The sequence below is a fragment of the Polyodon spathula genome, chromosome 2 (genome assembly GCF_017654505.1).
Source record: "Polyodon spathula isolate WHYD16114869_AA chromosome 2, ASM1765450v1, whole genome shotgun sequence".
NCBI classification, from domain to species: Eukaryota; Metazoa; Chordata; class Actinopteri; order Acipenseriformes; family Polyodontidae; genus Polyodon; species Polyodon spathula.
Genome location: NC_054535.1, coordinates 25122947 through 25143699, shown reverse-complemented (window position 1 = coordinate 25143699; position 20753 = coordinate 25122947). Strand labels below are relative to the sequence as shown.

At 40.4% G+C, this 20753-nt stretch overlaps 1 protein-coding gene across 6 annotated transcripts in view; it reads left to right on the top strand.

The window, feature by feature from the left end:
• Positions 1-959: 959 nt before the first annotated feature.
• Positions 960-20753, top strand: part of si:dkey-183c6.8 (protein O-GlcNAcase) — a 40473-nt gene continuing 20679 nt past the window's right edge. Inside the window, exons 1-14 of one of the 6 annotated variants that reach the window (XM_041218448.1) lie at positions 960-1100; positions 1300-1418; positions 5782-5833; positions 6692-6789; positions 7272-7402; positions 9759-9930; positions 10606-10704; positions 11429-11701; positions 13789-13956; positions 14816-15330; positions 16577-16751; positions 18379-18435; positions 19140-19222; positions 19762-19866. In XM_041218448.1, the coding sequence (XP_041074382.1) occupies positions 1379-1418; positions 5782-5833; positions 6692-6789; positions 7272-7402; positions 9759-9930; positions 10606-10704; positions 11429-11701; positions 13789-13956; positions 14816-15330; positions 16577-16751; positions 18379-18435; positions 19140-19222; positions 19762-19866 (1968 nt within the window). In that variant the 5' untranslated portion in view covers positions 960-1100; positions 1300-1378. Of the gene's footprint in view, positions 1101-1299; positions 1419-5781; positions 5834-6691; positions 6790-7271; positions 7403-7424; positions 8021-9758; positions 9931-10605; positions 10705-11428; positions 11702-13788; positions 13957-14815; positions 15331-16576; positions 16752-18378; positions 18436-19139; positions 19223-19761; positions 19867-20753 lie in introns of those variants that run through there. The other 5 variants (XM_041218438.1, XM_041218429.1, XM_041218475.1 and 2 more) reach the window with 5 other exon arrangements.

Here is a 20753-nt window from a genome sequence, read left to right as displayed (position 1 = left end):
ATGCCAAACCCTATTATAGTGAACACCCTGATAAAACGAACATTTCTCCAGGTCCCAGGGGGCTTCTTATAGTGAAGTTAGCCTGTATGATGAAGTGTAACTATAAGTTGATTTAGCAAGAGTATGCAGATGTGCAGTCAGTATTTTTTTATACAAATAAATCAAAAAGTAAAGAATTGTATGACTATCAATATTGTATGTATAAATAGCTTATCTGTCAAAATATATTTCTAAATACACGATGTTCAAATTTATTCATAACCTGTAAATATGTTGAAAATTAATACTTTAACTGTAATCCTGCCACGCCTTTTACTAATCTGGTAGTTTCACAAAACATCAGGAAGGATATTCAACCACATTATATTATATATATATATATATATATATATATATATATATATATATATATATATATATATATATATATATATATATATATATGATATATTATACACTTATTATTGCACTGTAAATAATCTGTAAAATAATCTGATTGGCAGTCTAGTTCTATACTTCTATGTAAGAACATAAGAAAGGTCAATCTTGCTTGTTTGGTTGTTAGTAGCTTATTGATCCCAGAATTTCATCAAGCAGCTTCTTGAAGGAAATCAGGATGTCAGCTTCAACAACATTACTGGGGAGCTGATTCCAGACTCCCACAATTCTGAGTAAAAAAAAAAAAAGTGCCTCCCATGTTCTGTTCTGCATGCCCCTTATCTAATCTGCATTTGTGACCCCTGGTCCTTGTTTCATAAATGAGTGTGTTGTTATAGCAATTGGTGAGCAAAGAAATAATAAAGTAAAATAAAACAAAATAAAATAAATAAATAATAATTTCATAGCCTTAAAGTCATAACTTTGAAGTCATAATGCATTGTAAGTATGGTGTCGTGCTTTCATACACTTCACTGCAAGGCTTGGAGACGGCGTTTCTCCAGAAGCTGCGTGTGATGTCAGAAAGACTGCAGCCAAGAGCAGACGGCGCAGCAAGCTCCAACAGAACGCAGCCACAGCCTGGGTGATCACAGCAAACTAGCTCGAAACGTCACAAGCTCTGCTTTTTTCATAACCTTCAGTTCAGATTGCTAACTACACAGGTAACAGGCAACAAAACGGTTACACAGTTTTATTAAAATTATCCAATTTCTTCGCAGTTTATACAATGTAGAGACCCACTTAGCTTGTTGTAGACAACATACATACACACACACCGCGGGGTGGTACCGTGGCTAAATTGATCGAACTCACATTGTATGTAGCATCTTTTTGTTTTTTGTTTTTCCTTTTTGTTTGTAGAAATATTGTGCGCACCAGAAAAACGCAGAGAACAGCAGCGACGTTTGGCGTTTGAGTCGGTTTTGACTGGTTCCAGGTCATGGGAGACAGACCCGGATTTCTGTGTGGGGTTGTGGAAGGTCAGTTTTTCTTTTTAAGAAATACAGTCATGTGTCATTAATAATTGTGTTTTTAGCGGCCTGTCTAAAAACGTCATGCTAAAGAGGTTTGAGTGTTTTTTTTGTATGAATAATACGAGGGTGGCAGGTTGTTGTACTGTCTGTACTGTTGCCAGCGTCTCGTTTTAAAGGAGCGTATTGCTTTTGTTGTTTGTTTTTCTAAATCTCTGTGTGTATGAATTAATGTATTTCTTTATTAAAAAAAACATTTTCAACAAATCAATCATATTTAATTTTTGGTTTTGCGGTAATATGTTTTTTTAAAGGTGTTTTGATCGAACTGCGCAATCACACCATTTAGGAGGATTAATTTTGTTCATACTTGCACTATGACAGCTGATTTTGTTGCTGACTCACACACTCACACACTCACACTCACTCACTTACTTACTTACTTGCCTTTCTGTAAACTTCAGTCAAATATAAATATCTCTTTCTTCAGCTGTGATGTTAAACTACTTGCACACAGGTTCTACTCAACCTGGTACAGTAGTAGTAATAATAATAATAATAATAATAATAATAATAATAATAATAATAATAATAATAATAAAAGGCACACGTGCAGTTTCTGTGTGTTTCTATTTGTAATACACAAGATATTACATTTTTTTATTGATAGCTGTAGCATTAAGATACGTGTATTATCTAATACTGTATCATTCAATTCTGTCCAGATAGCTGCCAGGTATTTTTAATGTCCCTCCCCTTGCCTTTAAGTTGAATGGAAATCCCTTTGAGTGAATATGGGAAGATTCCCCCTATCACCTCTTAACTTTTATAATGAAATGTAAAACGTTTCTTAGTAAGTTCTGTTACAATTGGACAAAGAACAGGGATGGACAGAAGACTCCCGAAGTGAGTACACCTGCCTCTAGTACAGAGTTTGGACAGTTGAGCTTTCCACACCTAGTCTTTGTTCCAGCCCTGTGCTAAATTGTTTAATTGTATCAATTACTCCTCCAGCCAGACCCCTAGTAGTTCAATATCTGATTTTACCTGTTTAACCAGGAGTGGAATGACCTTCCAGGACTGTGATTGGACACCCCTGCTCTAATCTTTCCAGAGTTTGAGTCATAATTTAATGCTGTGTGTTTTCATTACTGTTCGTTGTTACAGTTCCCCTCAGCACTAATAATGACAACAATCACTTTCTTTATTTTTATTTGGAGGTCCTCAAGGCAATGACTGTGCAACCCCCTGTCTTAGAATAACTCTCTGAACTTCCTGGGATCTTGTGAACTAACGATAGCACAAGACAGTTGTTGTAAATGTAGCCATGTTATGCGCCTGAGTTTCTGTAGTGTTTGGCACCCCGTGTTGCACGGCTGATCTTCTGTGTTAGGCTTGTTACTCATGACTAGGGGTTTACTTAAATCGTGGTAAATTTACATATTTTTCACTGGTAGGTTGCAGAATAAAATTAGTATTTCGCGAACATTTTGCGGACCTGTTCAAACATTAAATAAACCTAAGTAGACAGTTTTTTCACAATAAAGCCTAAAAATAGTGGTACTTGCTTCCTTACTAAAACAGAGTGCTGTCATTTGTTAAAGACAAGCATGCAACGTCCCCGAGCAGTTTACTTGCCCATACATTGAGGCTGCATGTGCTGCATCCACTGAATTGGTTGGAAGTGTAAGGCAAAGCTTTGCCAAGTTATACAGATGTAGAACTCGATTAGAAACAGCCCCAAAACTTGTTTACCCAAGGGCATCTGGCATGCGCAGCACGTCCGTTGTGCTGTTATTTGTCCCATCCAATAATTTGCTTTATCAATACCGAGTCAAAACAAAGAACGTGGCTGTTCGGGTCTAAAATTCCAGCTGCGGAAAAGTAAGCAGCAAGCCTGGTGGCTGTGCTAGATTGTTTTAGTACTGATTTCACTTGCAGACAGGAATACTTTTTGCCTGGGCTGAATTTCCAGTTTGGTTTCTGAAAGCTATTTATTTTACGTTCTGTTCAGCAGCCTCTGTAGTAGCCTTTTGTTTCTGTTTCTGAAGCTAAATAGCGATCGATCGTACTTTCTCCAAAGACACATTAAGATATGCAAAACAATTACCTCCATCTGCATGTACAGTTTCTTTGGGAAATATCTTGAAACGATCATCAGCAGAAATATACTTCGCTTTTTCTGTCCATTTCTATTATTTTACCTCCAATGCTGAAAACTAGATTTTAGCAACCTAAATGAAAACAACGCAGCACTAACTGCACAGCACAGGTCACAGAAAAGCAGTAAAGAGGCACTGATAGGCTGATTAAAACTTCGTTGCCATTTAAATAGTAAACAACAACGTTAACCTCTTTGGATATTTTTTTTTTTTATAAATGTTATTTGTGGGTGTTTTTTGTTTGTTTGTTTTTTGCTTAAGTGCAATGCACACGGGAATAAAAAAGAGTTTCTACAGAAGGAAGATGCATAGTTTGTGTCGCTTGCGTTGTGCAGTATCTCATTTAAATGAGTTTTTTTTTTTTCTTTCTCTCCATACTTGCCCATATGCATTGGCCCCTAAAGGAGGGGAATTTCCCGGTGAACCCTCAATTTCACGATTTCCACTAAATCGCGATTTAGGTAGACCCCTACTCATGACAAGTCATCAATGTCAGTCTGTGCATAGTGATGGCTCTATCCCAAAACACAGAACATTCTGAAATTGACGACTTCCCAAGTGTAACATTTGTCCCTTGCATTTCCAAGAGACAGATGTTAAGCTGACAAGCTCTCATCCTCCCCTTTCTATGAGATGGGATTTTCTGGTGCGCTGATCTGTTTCATTAACAAGTTCACTGACCCCTCACAGAAATCTGGGGTGTGATGATGTTCAGCCACCGAGGGAGTGTGGATGAGAACCAACAGCCGCTAATAGCACACAGACACAGTATTAAACACTTGGGTCTGCTCCCCGAAATCTGAATCAAGCAAGCCTCTGCTCTGAGAGAGACAAGGATCAAACACAGACTGCTTGAGGAAGGCAGTACCTGCTTCTCTTCTATTAGTACTTAGTCAAACCTGCTATTACCCCTGGTAGTGTCACCCTCCCTCTGCTTACTGTCACTACACTGAAATGTCCCGGTCAGAATATCAATGGAGACAAGTGTAACAGGGCGGAGCCTGGTCACGAACTGGCGAACCTGCGCACCGCTAGCAAATGTATTAACACAATGCAAAGGAGAGCTTGTCTGCCTTTGCGGTTTTAGAGCGCTTACCCTCATCTCATCTGACCGATAGGGGACAGGACATAATCTGTTATGGCAGTGTATCGCACAACACTGCTTGTTACACAAACTCTTGATTATTTTAATGAAGTTGAGATTTTCTTAAAATCCTGAAAATGTCTGTTTTTCTATTCTTCGTAATGAAGAACAATTTAGGCATTGTCTTACTGTAAGCAGGAAAAAAATCCAGGCTTTATTTTTTCTTAACTCTCCAAAGTGAAGGGGTATAACAATACACTAATTTCACAGTCCAATAGGTATTGCGATAAGATGTGTATCACAATTCATGTAATTGTTCTGATAGACTAATTGTACTCTGGATAATACGATCACATGGCCATTTAATGGTGGAGTGACTCTGGACAGGCAGGCAGCAACTACTACACTGGGCTTTAAGGATGGTAGCTCCTCCTACTTTGGGTTTTGAGACGGCAACTCCTCCCCCTTTGTCTTTTCACCCACGTCTCTGTTGCTCCTTCAGCAGCGCTTCCGATGGCTTCACCTGGTTCTGCCTGTGCATCCTGGCAGCCAACTGCTCTGTACCTGCCCTGCCTTGACTTTGCAGGACCAGTGACGCCCACCGCTGCTACCATATGTAATGGGATAAATATGTTATGTATGTGGGTTGTCACTTAATATTAATGAGGCAGACACAAAGCATTGGATGTTGAGAAGCCGTACAGGTGTGCAGATTTAATTACAACACAGGTGATGCCACTAGGGTACAGAGCAATGATAGCCCTAGTGTCGGATTTAATAAAGAAAAGAAAAGAAAAGTGTGCCATACAAGACGAGGGCTAGTCTCACTAAAAGAGCATGACAAAAGAAAAAACAATGTTCGTATATCATATATTTATACATTGCTGCAGACTGGGAACTAGTCCTGTGAGAATCCTGCGTGATTTTCGACGGCATATGTTAACATAGGGTGCTAAGCCAAGACTGAAAGGGTTAACTGCAAATGTTGCCTCGGGGCAACATCATATTAATGACAAGTGTGGTGAAAATAAAAAAAAATGAAATGCAACTGTTTTTAGTTGTCCTAAAATAACAAGAAAACATAGAATTGTTGTCCATCTTCTTCTGTGTGTTGCTTGGCCTCCAGGTTTCTATGGCAGGCCCTGGTCTATGGAGCAGAGGAAGGTTCTTTTCCAGTGGTGAGTAGAGTAAAGTGTATCAATACTTGCTATCCCTACAGTAACAGCCACTGCACTGTGCTGATTTGTGAGGCTCTTGGAGGAACTCCAATTGACAGGTATCTCTCTGGGAACGAAATCCTTTTTTTTTTTGTACAAAAACAACAGTTATTCTTGTTTGCTTTATTAACCACAAACAATACGGCTCTGCAGCAAGTAAACACAGAAATAGAACTTTTTTTTCATTCCAACACTGCAGATGGACTATACTAACCAAAAGGCCTGCAAGGACTTACTGTATATTTATAAAGATAATATTCTATTCCTTATTGATCATGTTGCTATAGCAAACAGAATATTGTATTCATTATGTAGATTTGTCTTCCTCAAATTCATTTGATAAACAGGTAAGTTGCTAGGTTAGGTTTAGGGGCACTAAGACGAGAAATCCAGAATCCAAAATAACCAGTGACATCCTATCCAAAAACAAGAATCTAGTCACTTATTCACAAGTCACAAACACATTGCAAGTGAGTGGATTTAACCACAAGTGTTTTAGTTTCTTATTGATAACCCAGACTTATTGGTCAAGTGTTTACGGCAATTTCCATGCACATAGTCTACACTTGGCTTTTCCGGCAGTCCTATGATCCATTCTATAGCTACGCATGCAGTATATTGAAATTAGCCAGTGAGATGCTGGAAACCAATGAAGTACAAGAAGCTTGTTAACATGCACGCTCAAGTGCACATTCAATTTAAATATCATCCGTAATTCATATTTTTTCAATGTGCAAAACACCCAGTACACAGCTTATCTGGAGTGCTGGTGACGCCATTAAAAAACACCATTCGGTAACTTTGTCCCTTGCTGTGTAGGATGGAGAAGTGGGGTCTCAACACTTACCTGTACGGACCCAAGGATGACTTGAAGCACCGTCTGCTCTGGAGAGAGATGTACTCCGCAGAGGAAGCAGGTATCTCTTCCTATCTTCCAGAGCTGCTGCTGCTCCAGGCTGGGTAACCCTTTAAGGTACAAGGGAACATATGTGTCGCACAAACAAAAAGAAGCATGAAACAGGGTTTCAAATTTGCTGACAGCTTGGATCTGGTCATCCAAATGGTCAGTTTCCATGTGATACTTGACACACTCAACTGTATTTTAAGAAGAAACTGATTGAACAAGCAATCAATTCCTTGTGTACCTTAAGGGGTTAAGGAGAGGGTCCTTTGCAGATCTGAGTGTAAATTTCCCAGAGCACTGCTGGCTTTACATGAGTTCTTATCAGGAGGGGCACAATCAATCAGTCTTTTATTTCTTATATAGCGCCTTTTGTGATAAATCGCATCTAAGCACTTTAAAGATCAAAATAACAAAAAAAGTATAATATACAAAACAATTGAAGTTAGTAAAAGATGATAAAATACCCTCTCTCATTCTCTCGCTCTCTCTTCTCAGCTCAGTTGAAGACCCTGGTACAGGCAGCAGGCTCTCGTGGCCTCCGGTTTGTGTATGCGCTCTCGCCTGGCCAGGACATCATCTTCTCCAGCTCGTGTGACGTGGGGCTGATGAAACGCAAACTGAGGCAGGTAGTGTGAAAATCACAACAACGCAGCAGTAGGCTCAGCCTATGCGCTAATAGTTTGTCAGTCAGTTTAATTAAAAAATAGACATCTGGTAAATTTACAAAACTACAGTTACACATTAGGTATTTAATGTGAGGACCTTAGAAGTATAGTTGTCTAGCTTTGAAAACCGTCCCTTTCACTTTTTGATATTTGTTATGAGTTATTTACCTGCTGTGGTTGTGGCTGTAGGTTAGGTTACAGTCAGCTGATTCTGTGTTCATGTACTCTGTGTTCATGTACTATCACACTGCATTTTGTCAGTACGTCTTCCTGTGCGTTTATTTAATAGTGGCTGGCAAGTTTTACCATACTTTTCCCATACCATAGTTTACTCGGGTTTGCCATGGTTTAATATGCTTTAACACACCTCCTTTACAATGCTTACCTAGGCTTTACCATTTTTTCACTGTGCGTTATTACACTTTTGCTTTGCTTTTTACTACAGGAAACTTTTATAAAGGTTACTCTTTAGACCTTCTGAAAGCAGTCAGGCGCACCCCCAGAAGTCTTTCACATGGTACGCACAACCGAACCACACCGACATCCCATCTTATGAAAGCAACGACTCAGCATCACCATGTAAAGTGTTTCAGCCAATTAGAGTGTTGCATTTTTGTTCTTTCCTGAATTTTCCTTTCTAAAAATGAATATACACGGTGTGCTTCTATTGAGACAGAACAGCAACTACAGTGACAGCCAAATAGTCCACAACAACAATACAAGCTGCAAATAAACCTATTTGAAATACAGACTTAAACTAGGGGAACAACTAGCTCACAAATCTGTTCTGCTGATTCCATTTCTAATCAATGTACTCTCACAGTTACTACTTAATCATTACTCATCCCCTAAGCATGGTGTGTAAACATAACCTTTTTTTTTTTTGTTACACGTGACAACACAGGCAGTGTAGCACACATGGCCGTTTTCCTTTCCTTTTTTTAAATGCTTTTCTTTTGCCACTAAACTTTTTGTTTTTGTGAAGTCTGTTTCGTTACCGTAGTAAATTGAACTTTCATATTTGTTGCGTTAAATACTGTACCTGTCTTTGCTTCCCAGTATACCGTAATGTTGCTGAGTTGTTGTTCTGGTATTTGATTAATTTCCCTGTTTTCTATATTTTCTTTCAGTTACGCTTTTAGTAAATGTATATCACTCAATGCGTTTTTTTTCTCATGGCAGCATTTTCTTGATTTTCAACTGACGCTTCTCTGTTGTCATCAGTAACATTTTGAAATCTGGCCGTCATTTTCATTAACTTAACTGCATGTTTGTGTGCTGTTGTGAAGTCAGTTTGGGAATGGCAAACCAACCATATTTTCCCTAAAAGGAATAAACAGCTAATGCTTAATGACGGTATCTTTCGACTGCCATTCCAGTCGAAAGTTTCAAAATCTGCACATCATTGTTTTGTCAACGTCAACTGCATACATCCCCTCATGCTCATATTATTTGCAGCGTTGTTTAATTGTTAGGCGCGGTTTAGGCATTTTGGAAATCTATGTCTCTTTCTCTTCCATCACAGTTTTAATTCCCAAATTATACATCTGCGCAAGTGCTAGTCAGAGCTTCCGTTTTCCTTCAGACCGTGTCTATGGTAATGGCTGAGCCTTGACAACTATAAACCTTTTTTGTATAAACCTCCCAATTTATAAATGTAATTCTATGTTTGCTTTATAATGATTTTTTGTTTTCTAGTTGCATTTTGTTTTATTTCATGCTATTTCATGCGAAAAACACACAGAGCTGATGAAGGCTACGATTTTGTCATGGCAGTCATGGATAAATTGACATTGAAGTAGATGTGCTGAGTTTGTAACTCTTACACAAAAACACTATTACTGGTACATCCATCCTCTCAACCAACAGAAACACAAATACATTTCAATAATAACAGTAAATAAATAATAATACAAAGTGTACGCCGTCACCGACAGTGAGAGATTAGGTATTTTAGAATGACAAGTGAAATGTTTGACAATCTGTTAAGGCTAAAAAGATGCCCATCTCAAGATTGTAGATGACGTCATTCCGACTAAGGTTGTTCGCTAAGCTAAAGTGTTATCTTAGGAGGTGTTCCTATATGCAGATTCTGCTGTGTAACATATGCAGAGGTTGTACAATGCACGGATGAGTCCACACTAGTCTTAGTAGAGAGGGTGGGAGACACTTCTTCACATGGTGTCTGTGTGTGTTTCTCTTGACATGCTTGTCGATCTGCTCTGTCTGTGTGTGTGTCTGTACATACTTGTCTGTGTGGTCTGTGCTCCTGTGTCTTTATCATTGTTTGAATTCACTCCTGCTCTGCGATCCTCAGGTGGCGGGGTTCGGCTGCCAGGCCTTCGCCATCCTGTTTGACGACATCGACCACTCCCTTTGCCAGGCGGACAAAGAAGCCTTCTCCTCATTCGCTCATGCAGAGGTCTCGGTAGCCAATGAGATTTTCCACTACTTGGAGAAACCTGACATCTTCCTTTTCTGCCCTACAGGTGGGTGCAAGCAGATGGGCCCTGGCTTTCACACGCAGACAGCTCAGACTGACACTAATCCATACCTGCTCTCAGAGAAGATCTGGAGACTGTTCAGTTTGTGATCTCTGATGTTTGTAAAGCAGTGGTGTACAATTTGAGGAGACACCCCAAGATGTGTGTCAGTGTTATTGAGTAGAGCTGTAGAAGCAGGTTTATCTGGTCAATGTCTGGCATCTTGAGTGTTGGTGGTGGTCTTGAATGCAAGTACTAACCAAGCCCAACCTTGCTTAGTTTCCGAGATCAGGTGAGATCAGGCTTACTGCAGAGTATTGTGGGTGGCTGTGTAAGTTATGGTACATGTTTGGGACACGTTTTAGCTGAAAGTTTATTTTCATTTCATAACTTGCAAGGGAATGTGCTCAGTCAATGATATCAATGGAAATGGACTAATTCCAGCATAACTAGACAGAAATCGGTTCTGAATCATACATTGATTCTTGGCATACAAAAATTAAAAAAAAAATTCCATTGAACAAATGTATTCTTCTCCCCCAGATATCTGATACTGTTTTCCAGTAATTCTGGAAAATCATGGTGGTGTTGTCCTGCTTTCTGAAAGCCATATAATTTTCATTGATGCATACTGTAAAGTGTTAGTGTCTAATCCTTGTGTACTGTGCGGATGTTCCACAGAATACTGTGACGCTCTCTGTTATCCCAGTCTGTCCAAATCCACCTACCTGAGGACAGTGGGAGAGGAACTGCACCCTGACATCGGGGTCGTGTGGACAGGTGAGCAGCGGAACACCCACCAGGCTATTCATTTGTTAATTTGTTTGTTCCAATGCAGAACTTATTGTCTCTCTGCTTAGCTTCTGAACTCGGAAAATACTTTGCTCACAGAGCATAAAAATAAAAAGGCAAACAAAAACAAATCTCAAACACAAAACAGTAGGTATGATCCAGGTCAGGCTGGGCAAATTGCCTTCACTGTTCCTAGATTACTTTCTGTTTCATTTTTTAAATTTCTCTCTCGTTCCTTACTCTTGTTCCTCCTGTCGAACACCCACACCCGGAGTGCAGAGAGGTGCAGGTTTATGTACAGGTGACCATGGCCACCTTCTGCACAGGTGTTTTTTAATTACTCCTGTCAGAGGTGAGCTGCCTACCTTTCCTTAACAGAACATGTTTAAAATAAAAACAAAACAATAACAAAACAAACGCACAGCTACGCCATTATATTTAAATACAAAAACAATACCCACGGCTTTCGCCATCATTTAAATACATAATAAATGATAATAAACAAACATAAATGTGACACGGGCAGAGGGGGAGACCCCGTTCTAAAAATAAACAAATAAATGTACAGGGCTCCTCTCCCTGTTACAGACACAGACAGACAGGCTGAGACAAGCAGACAGACATGCAGGCAGGCAGGCAGGCAGAGCTAATCCAAGATAAACACACACACACACACACACACACACTTCTGTTCTGCTCCTCCGGCGCACAGGTACGAAGGTGATCTCAAGGGAGCTGTCGGTGGAGTCCCTGGCTGGGGTGGAGGAGGTGCTGCGGAGGCGCCCACTCATCTGGGATAACCTCCATGCCAACGACTACGACTCCAAGCGCGTGTTCCTCGGCCCCTTCAAGGGGCGCCCTGCCCGCCTGGTCCCCTGTCTGCGAGGCCTGCTGCTCAACCCCAACTGTGAGTTCGAGGCCAACTTCATTGCACTGCACACCCTGGCCAGCTGGTACCGGAGTGGCTCCAGCTGCACTGACACAGGTGAGGCAGGACCACCAGTGTTTGCACACCTGATATTTCATTATTAACCCTCAGCAGTGCATTTATTCAGCACTTGTCAGGCGCGTCAGGTCCAATTTATTTTCGCATGTGCTGTTTAAAATATATTTTTTCCAGAGTAAAACAGGTTTAAAAGGCAGTGTATGGCAAAAGGACGCTCGGTACTGTATCTCCAGCCAAGCCTCACCCCTTGTTCGCTGTATTTTTCACATACCTCTTTATAGACATGCACACTGATAAATCCATTCCTGATTACTCATTTTATCATCAAACTCCTCAATAATGTGATCCAACTCATTATTTTATTGCTATAACATCTCAAAAAGCTCTGCAAGTGTCTTTCATATGTCTGTGTTACCGCTGTAGTGCATGGGTCTATGAGATACGCCCCTTTTTTTCGGCTTCATTCCGCTCCTGTTGGTCTCACTTGGCCATTGAAAGGTTTTCTCTTCTTTTTCTGGAGAAAAAACGACTAAGAGACCTATGCTTTTACATCTTTTTGATGTCGGACAGAGTCTGACATTGGACTGAAAAGGTAAAATTGTAATTTTGGACTTGGTCCGACATAGGACAGCAAAGGATTAAGATTCTTAAAGGTTTCCACTATGTCTGTGTGCTGCTCTGCACATAGTGAGCAGATATACAAACTTCCCTCTGCTGTTAGTCTTTGTAGGAAATGCATAACATGTAGAAATAAGACTATTGCATAGCAGTTTCACCCATTCCAGGTTTTACTGCAAGCTTGATAAGCCACAATGTATAGGTAACAAGCTCTGGTGCTGTAAAGGAAAATCTATTAAAATGCAATTCAAAGCTGCTTGCTTTTTGATATCCATTATTTGTCCTCCGTGTGGCGTACATTTGTAAGCCTCTGGTCTGCTTCGGTTTAATGTGTCGTCTGAAATGTTAGATTCTGAGTCCTTGGGGTGTGCCAGCACTGACACGGAAATACAAGGTGACTTATAAATAAACAGAGCTCTATGTTTAGTCTGATTATAAAAATAATTCATTTTAGATGACATCAGTGAAAGGCTTTTAAATGGTTTTGAGAAAGAGTAAACAACCACTGTACTCCATACCATGATGAAAGGAAGGTCTAGAGATTGCTATGTTGAAGTGATCAAGTTAAGAATGATTAACAGATGTATAGACACCAATATATCAATTAAAAGTGCTTTCTGTTTTTTTTTTTTTTTTTTTAAATGAAGTCTTGTTGAATTCTTCCAAAACAATAATAAAATTTGGAGCAGGAATTGTTATTGTCGGCCTCCAGTAGATAGCTTCTTCCATTTTGTAAAGCCTCCTTAATATGTAACACAGAATTAGATCATAAACAGTGTTTCTCAAAGAGGAACCATACAATACCAATTCTATTTACACAGCGTCCTACAAAAATAAACACCAAGCCCAAAAGAGCTCCAAGCTGCTTGCTGGTGACAGACCAAATCAAAGAGGTAGGTTTTGAGCTTAGATTAAAAAATACTCGACATTCCAGATACAAGTTGGAAGACGGTTCCAAAACCAAGGTGTTTCTTGCACGTTGGTTTTTATTTAAGTTCTTGGAATTACCAAGAAGCTGTAATTTATCAATCTCAAAGTCCAAGCGGGTTTATATGGAATAACTACTGCAAATAGGCAGGACCAGAACCACGAATAGCCTTGCAAGTGAGGAGTAGCATTTCAGAATCAACTACTTCATGGGAAGCCAGTGCAGCAACCTTAAAACTGGGGGAATACGGCAAATAGATTTAAATGTGTGTAAGTGACATTGTCATTTCCCTTATTTTATGGTGTGTACTATCATTCTGATGTCATCACTCATCTAAATCTTCAATGATATTTGAAGCTTCTTCATTATACTTTTAGAGTTAGAGATAGGTGCAGTGTCTTCTTCCTTTTAATGCCAACTTTATAATAATCAACCAATTGAATATGCTGTCGGTTGTGTTGTAGTCCTGCAGTCTTGCTGCTCCTCCATAGCCCAAAAAAGCAGTTCAAGGCACCCCACAGAGCGTGATAACGCTGAAGTATAGAGCGCCTGTCCTGAGACTCTGCTTGTGTTTCTGCAGCAGAGGATCAGCAGCAAGAAAAGGAGGAGGCGTGTGAGAGGGATAAGGGGAAGCAGACAGAGACACAAGCACACAAGGGGTCTCGGCAGTCACTGTACTGCCCAGAGGAGGCGCTGACTCGAGCCATACAGGATTGGATGGAGGAGATTGCCAAGCCACTGCAGCCAGGTAACTGGAGGAGAGGGAGAGATTGAACCCTGTTAAAGGGAAATACTGCTCTTAAAAAAAAAAAAAAAAAAAAAAAAAAAAAAAAAAAGTTGTACTTGCTCTTATCTCCACAAGAGGGCACTGCTCTACTGCTTAATAAAAAAAATTGAACTAAAATAATGTAGTGTCAATGAAAAATTAAGAAAGTGCATCCACAACACTCACTTGGTAAGAGCTGATAAAAGAAGTAATACTAAATAAGTCAAGGTAAGGTAGAACAGTCCTAGCCAGCTGTCTTTTGTCGTCTTTAATTTGAAAAATCACAACAATCAACATATTGGTCTGGTCGACAGTTAAAGCAGTAAATGACCTGCTTGTAAGTATTGGAGAAAGCAGTTTTTGATTCTGAAGACAATTAAAAAAAATATTATTCAACAAGTTTCCCAACTGAATGGTATAGTAAGGCGTAGTAGTTAAAACATCTGTTTCAATTGTTAGTCATGAAACTTAAAATAATTGTATTAACATTGTAATCAAGAACAGAAGGTGTATATTTAAAATACGTCTGAGCTGTTGAAGAAATGATGTCGGTAAACAGGAGCTGATAATGAAAAGTCTGTACCATTGGGTTTTAAGGACTGATTTAGCTCAGTGTCTTCAGCACAATGCTGGAAACCAGAAGTAGATAGAGAACAACCAACGATCCAGTGAGCCACTGAAGAAAGTTTTAATGAGTTCTAGTTTCACCGGCTTCACTTCGTTTTTGCATTTGAATATTGGAAAAGAAAGTGGAGCAAAACCTCTTTTAAAGCATAATGAACTTGTTGAGCTGCTTCTCTTTGTAGGAAATGCTGACGTGGGATTCTGTTTATTTCTGCAGGAAGACAAAGCTGTCAAGTGGAGAAACAATCACCAGTGAATAACACTGAACCAAAGAGGGTCACTGAGGGTGCAGAGCCTGATAAAACCACCAGGGGGGGCAGTCACAAACTAACCCACGGTGCTCTCAAGAACAGCCCCCCAAGCAGCCTCTCCTCCCCCTCCTCTCCTGCTCAGCAGGGAGAGACAGGGCCAGGGGGCGGCACAGAGCCCGAGGAAGAAGAGTGGGGCAAAGCAGAGCAGCAGAGTTTACTCAATGGGGGTGAGACAAGCAATGAGAAAGAGAGGCAGAGCGACGGGGAGGGGGAGAGGTTATGGAAGGAGAAGGGATGCAGGGGAGAAGTAGTGCAGGCCTGCGAGCCCCTCACCCCAGCCCAGGTTAGGTTGCTTGTAGGGCTGTATTACCTGCCCCATGAACACGGGGCAGAGGGGCAGAGGCTCCTGAAGGACTTCCAGTGGCTGAACAGCAAAAGCGACTGTGTCAGCGTCAATGTCAAGAAGACCGAGCCCAGGAAGGTGAGTGACAGGAACACCAGGCTGCTTCATTTACACAGGACTGCAGCCCTGTTAATGCTCACTTTTGTATTTTTTTTCCTAGTTTATAAGCACAATGTCACTCTGACTAATGCAATGTGAATATTGTGGGGCACAGTACAGGGGATCTGGATGTGCTTATATGCTCACATACTGTTTTTGTTGCACATTGCCACTTTTCTACTGTGTTATCTGCTGGTGTTATCATTTTTGTAATGTAAATGCCCTTAAACATACTGTCATATACACTTCCTGTTATAAAGAAGTTAGCTTGCATGCAAAGGTAAAACTTATGCAAATATAATCAAAGCACTGGCGATGGCATTACCTTAACCATTTGTGTACACCTCAGGACAGCTTACACGCCTGTACACATGGCCACATATGCTTTACACTGCAGTACAGAGGTTCCTTGTTGCTGCTTCCATAATTTGTGAAATGCAGCTACCTGTTTCCACACAACCAACATATTAATCTGCTGTAGTGCAGTCACAAGCAGAACAAATCTGTAACTACATGCTCTGCTGGACAATTACAATATACAACAGGGATGGAAATAAAACTGCTATTGCTTAGCAGTTTCACCCATTCCATGTTTTAATACAAGCTTCATTAACCAGTGTGCATAGGTAACAAGCTCAGGTATGTCTTATTAAACTCATAGTAAAACCAGGCACTCAAGCTGAAATCATAAAGTAGTTTTAAAGTTAACGTGCAGACTTGATACAACTGTGTTGAGAATTTTAAAAGAAAGCATTTTGTGAGATTTTTAACTAGAGGGAGCATGACTGTACGCCCCGGCACAAATGGAACACTGATAATCGGTAACGTTGCTGTATGCAGTCTGTTACTTTACCCTACTGTAAACCGTGATTGCCTGTTCTCATCTAGCAAGACTGCATAAAAAACTTTTATTGAAAAGCTTATGTTAAATTTACACAATGATGTGCTGTGTTATTAGTGTCCTATTTGTATGTGTTTCTGGATGTTTTGCGGCCCTGTTGATAATATCTCAGGCCCACGATAAAACGAGTTTGATTGTGTAGTATTTGTGATCATCTTCTGTGGGTCTCGCTATATTGCGGCCCTCTTATAGTACCCTGCTCTGCTCCTGCATGTGTGTAGGTGGACAGTGCTGGTCTTATAATACCCTGCTCTGCTCCTGTGTGTGTGTGTGTGTGTGTATAGACGGGCAATGCTGATCTTGTAGATCTTCTGTTGTGTTCAGGTGGAGGAGTGGCGGTCCCGTGCGCTCCAGTTCCAGCTGGCCTGTGACAGTATCTCACAGCTGCACAGCTGCTTCGTCAGCTCCTCTAACCGGGCCGTGCTGTACGACCTGTACCCCTACCTGTGGGACCTGCGCAACACACTGCTGGTGGCCAAGGCCTTCGTCATGTGGCTGGGTGAGTTCAAAGGCGCTGGAGCTAGGGGTGCTGGGGGTGTGGCAGCACCCTCTGGCTTTGCATGGCTTGCATCATATACATGGGTTACGGTTTTGTTCAGTGGCCTTCAGCACCCTCACTTTAAAAATTGTTCAAGTGCCACTGGGTGAGTAATGCAGTGCGCATAACAATTTGCGCTCAATGTTACGTCAAAGACACTAAAAAACACTTTGTCTTATTACATTTGATAAGAAACATCTAGAGCCAGAGTGGAGGACATTGAAAAAGCCTTTTAGGGGTTTCCCGAGTTTGTAGGTCTGCAGTGGAGCCATTCAGATCTGTGTTGTCCTCTGGCACTATAGGTCTGATGGCTTTGCTGTGGATCCACAGTGCGAAAAATGACGTCTTGGCAGGAAAACGTTTCGGAGGACGCATGTTTCAGCCTCCATTTCCCGTTTTCCGAGTCACAGGAGGGGTTGCAGTGGTGAACCGGGATTAATAATAACACAATTGGAGTAAAAATCATTGACTACATTTATATATATATATATATATATATATATATAAAAAAAAGAAAAAGCCTTTTAGTTGAAATGTTTGTTATTTCATTTATTTGGTTTCTACATTTTGTATTTTTCAATTTAGCATAGTAAGGAACTAAATCAAGTACTGTGCATACATTCACTGGGTCTTCAATATGTGACAGTTTTTCTATGTGTAAGGCAGACTGAAATACCAAGGTAGTGCTGTAATGTATTAATATAGTGCTTTTGAAGTCTAGAAAAGAAAAGGGCCTGTGCAGTTGGATGGGAAGAGATTTGGGGGGTGCTGATACTCGTACTCTTAATTGCCTTTTAGAACTACTAATCGGCAGGTATTAAATAAATTCATTAATGTGTTGATTTGAAAACAAAAAAGAAAAATGTCCTTCCCTCACCTCTACATTTGAGTACCAATCAATTGCAATTAACTTCCGTATTGAGTGTTTTAAAAGCAGATTAGAAGCAAACTTTCCTTTCATCTGCGGTGTTGACATTTTCACTGCCGTACTGAAGCATTGACTGACATGTAAACTGGTCTTGATTTTAAATATAATAATCAACAAACTAAATTCTTTAAATTCTTACAACAAAATGACAACCTTGTCTAGTGACCCTAAACTGGGTGTAAGTTAGTGCTGGGACAAATACTGTATTACAAATATTGGAAAAAGAACTGCTTGAAATGTGTTGTGTGTCTAAAAGGCCTGTGTTCATTTAACAGACTATAAAAAGAAATGTTTCAAAAAGATGAAAGCAATGCAAATCATGTATGCATTGTTTTCATGCAGTTGAAAGCAGTGCATACATGACGTCTGAAATAACTGCAAAGAAGAGTGATTCTCGCTCATCTTTAATAGGTAATATGATGGGTGTAGGGTTTGTTTTACCCCTAAAGTAGTTTATTTATTTATTTATTTATTTTTATACTGGATTTGATGTGTTTTCCACCGTCTAGTTCAGAATTAATTAGTTTGACTGAATGTTCCAGCAGGAGGACCTTGTGATTGACACTGAAGCTGCTTAGCTTGACTGTCTGGGTTTGCAGTGCGGCGCTGTGCAGGAAGTATGTCACAGTGAGAGGTTTAATTCCGTGTTCTTGTTTCTAGATGGGCGGGTGCTGTGTGACCACTACTCCTTCAGTTCTTGGAGGAACTGCTTTCACTGTACGTAGACTCTGTTGCTGCCTTTACTTTTCACCAGAATCGACACACAGGCCAGCCTGGGCCTGACACCACCAAGAAACCAGCATCTGAAACTCTGTCTCCTCTGTTGTGTGCTGCTGAGGGATTGTGAAGCACTTTGAGATGTTCTTATCTGTGTGAAAGTAGCCATATTATTATTGATTTCTTAGCAGTCGCCCTTATCCAGGGTGACCCTTACAGTTGTTACAAAATATCACATTACAGATAAGACCAGTTTTAAAATACAATAGTCAGTAGTAAATAGGAGCGAATTCAAATAAGAATATAAAAGGCTATGTGAAACGCATTATATGAAATCCATTCTCTAATTACTCTGTGTGAAAGGTGCTGAATGAAATCCATTCTCTAATTGCTCTTTGTGAAAGGTGCTGTATGAAATCCATTCTCTAATTGCTCTGTGTAAAAGGTGCTGTATGGATTCCTTTCACTAGTAAACTGTAGGGGCACTGAATTCCACAAACAGCATGAGCTTTTTCATTTTCCATTTAACTATTTTGTTAACATTCATACTTGGGCTGTAAAAAATGTTTAAATAGTGCGCTGTAGTATTTCTATTTAATGGGGATCCTGCCTTGATTTCCAGTTTGTTTTTCATTGATGCATTGTAAAACAATGTACTTGAATATGAATCTAAACCCTCTTTTCTTGTCTGTTGTCCCTTGCAGGGTGCCGTAGCAATGCCTCAGTGGACTTGCTGGGGGAGTCAGAGCCGTGGGTCTTCAAGGGAGGCATTGCTGGAGAATTCCAGGTAAGTGTGCCTGCCTTCCCCTTGGTGTTGCGATGGGGCGCCTTTTCACTTCCTGAGGTGGCTGTGGCTGGTTCTGTGCTCTCTGCAGCACTTTCTGCTTTGATTATCCTTCGATACTCCTGCAGGTTCTGTAACCTCATCTTTTGTCGGGGAGGGGGATACTTGATCAAAGTTTTCAAGAGGTTTTTTAAAAAGTTTTCCAAAGCAAATACTTTTAAGCTTTAAGTGCAGTATAGGAAACAGTAATAATGTTGAGCCTTACTGTAGGGCAGAGACTGTGTTAAGCAACAGCCCAGACTTTTATCATTTTTCAGTTTAACACGCTGCCATTGTTGCTTACATTCTGTTGAGTTTTACACCGGTCTCCAGTGCGTGATATAAAACCCCTGGATTGTACCTGTTGGTATGCCTAAGAGGACTGCACCTTCTTCCTTGTGTGTGTGTGTGTGTGTGTAACAGTGTCTCTCTGCATGCAGGTGCAGCAGTTGTGACTGGTAAACAAGGTAACTCTCCTCTCACTGCCTGTTTTTCTCTTCCAGATGATGCTGCCGATGGGAACAAATATCGAACTGTTCAACCCCCCGCCCCCCATATTCCCGTCCACTAAACTCTACAGCATTCGCCCCTTCCTCCCAAGGGACAAGGTGCAGTCAGCAGCACCCTCTCTTACTCCTTGGCTTGTTTCTGCACAAAGGGGCCACTCTGTATTTGTGTGTGTCTGCCTCTTGCTTGGTGGATTTGTAACTGTTTTTCGGACACATTGCTTCAACCTCTCGCCAAAACAATAATACAGATCTTTCTCACTTTCCATTTTACTTCACGTATGCAGACCATGCCATTCCCCTTTATGCCACCGAAGTCCACAAATTTATAGTTTCTGTTGAGTCTAGCAATATGCGTTTTACTTCATGATTGCAAACCATTTGATCTGATATGCAATTCCCCTTATATTGGGCACTCAAGAAATGCTTTGTTTTTGTTCACAGATTTCTAGATTCTAGATGTAAATTTGGAAGCGGTGTTATGGATCGTCATGACAACATTGCACAGAGATTACCACAGGCAAATATTTTATTTCGCAACCCTGTGTCTTTAGATCTTTAAAAGTTGAAGATATTCAAGCAATGTGGATAATTTACAGCAATGTGGTGTTATCAGTTCAGTGCAGTTCAGTGCAGGCCCTTTGATTTCAAACACATACCATGTTTTTTTTTTTATGTTTTGTTTTGTTTTTTTTATGTGCTTTACCAGACCTTTCAGGGCTTTACAGTGCTTACCTATTCTTTACTGTGCTTTTACTTTTTATTTATTATTGCACTGTGCTTTACTTTTATTTATTATCGCACTCTGCTTTACTTTTTTCTCTGGGTGTCTGTGTCTGCTAAGTTCCTGGCAAGAGTGACATTGGGTAGAATAATATTTCACTTTTGCATCACACATTGCTTCAACCCCGCCCATCTCGCATAAAGTTATACGAGCCAGGCACAGTAATCCATATTGTCAGTTTCTTTGTGATACTTGAGTCCTACTT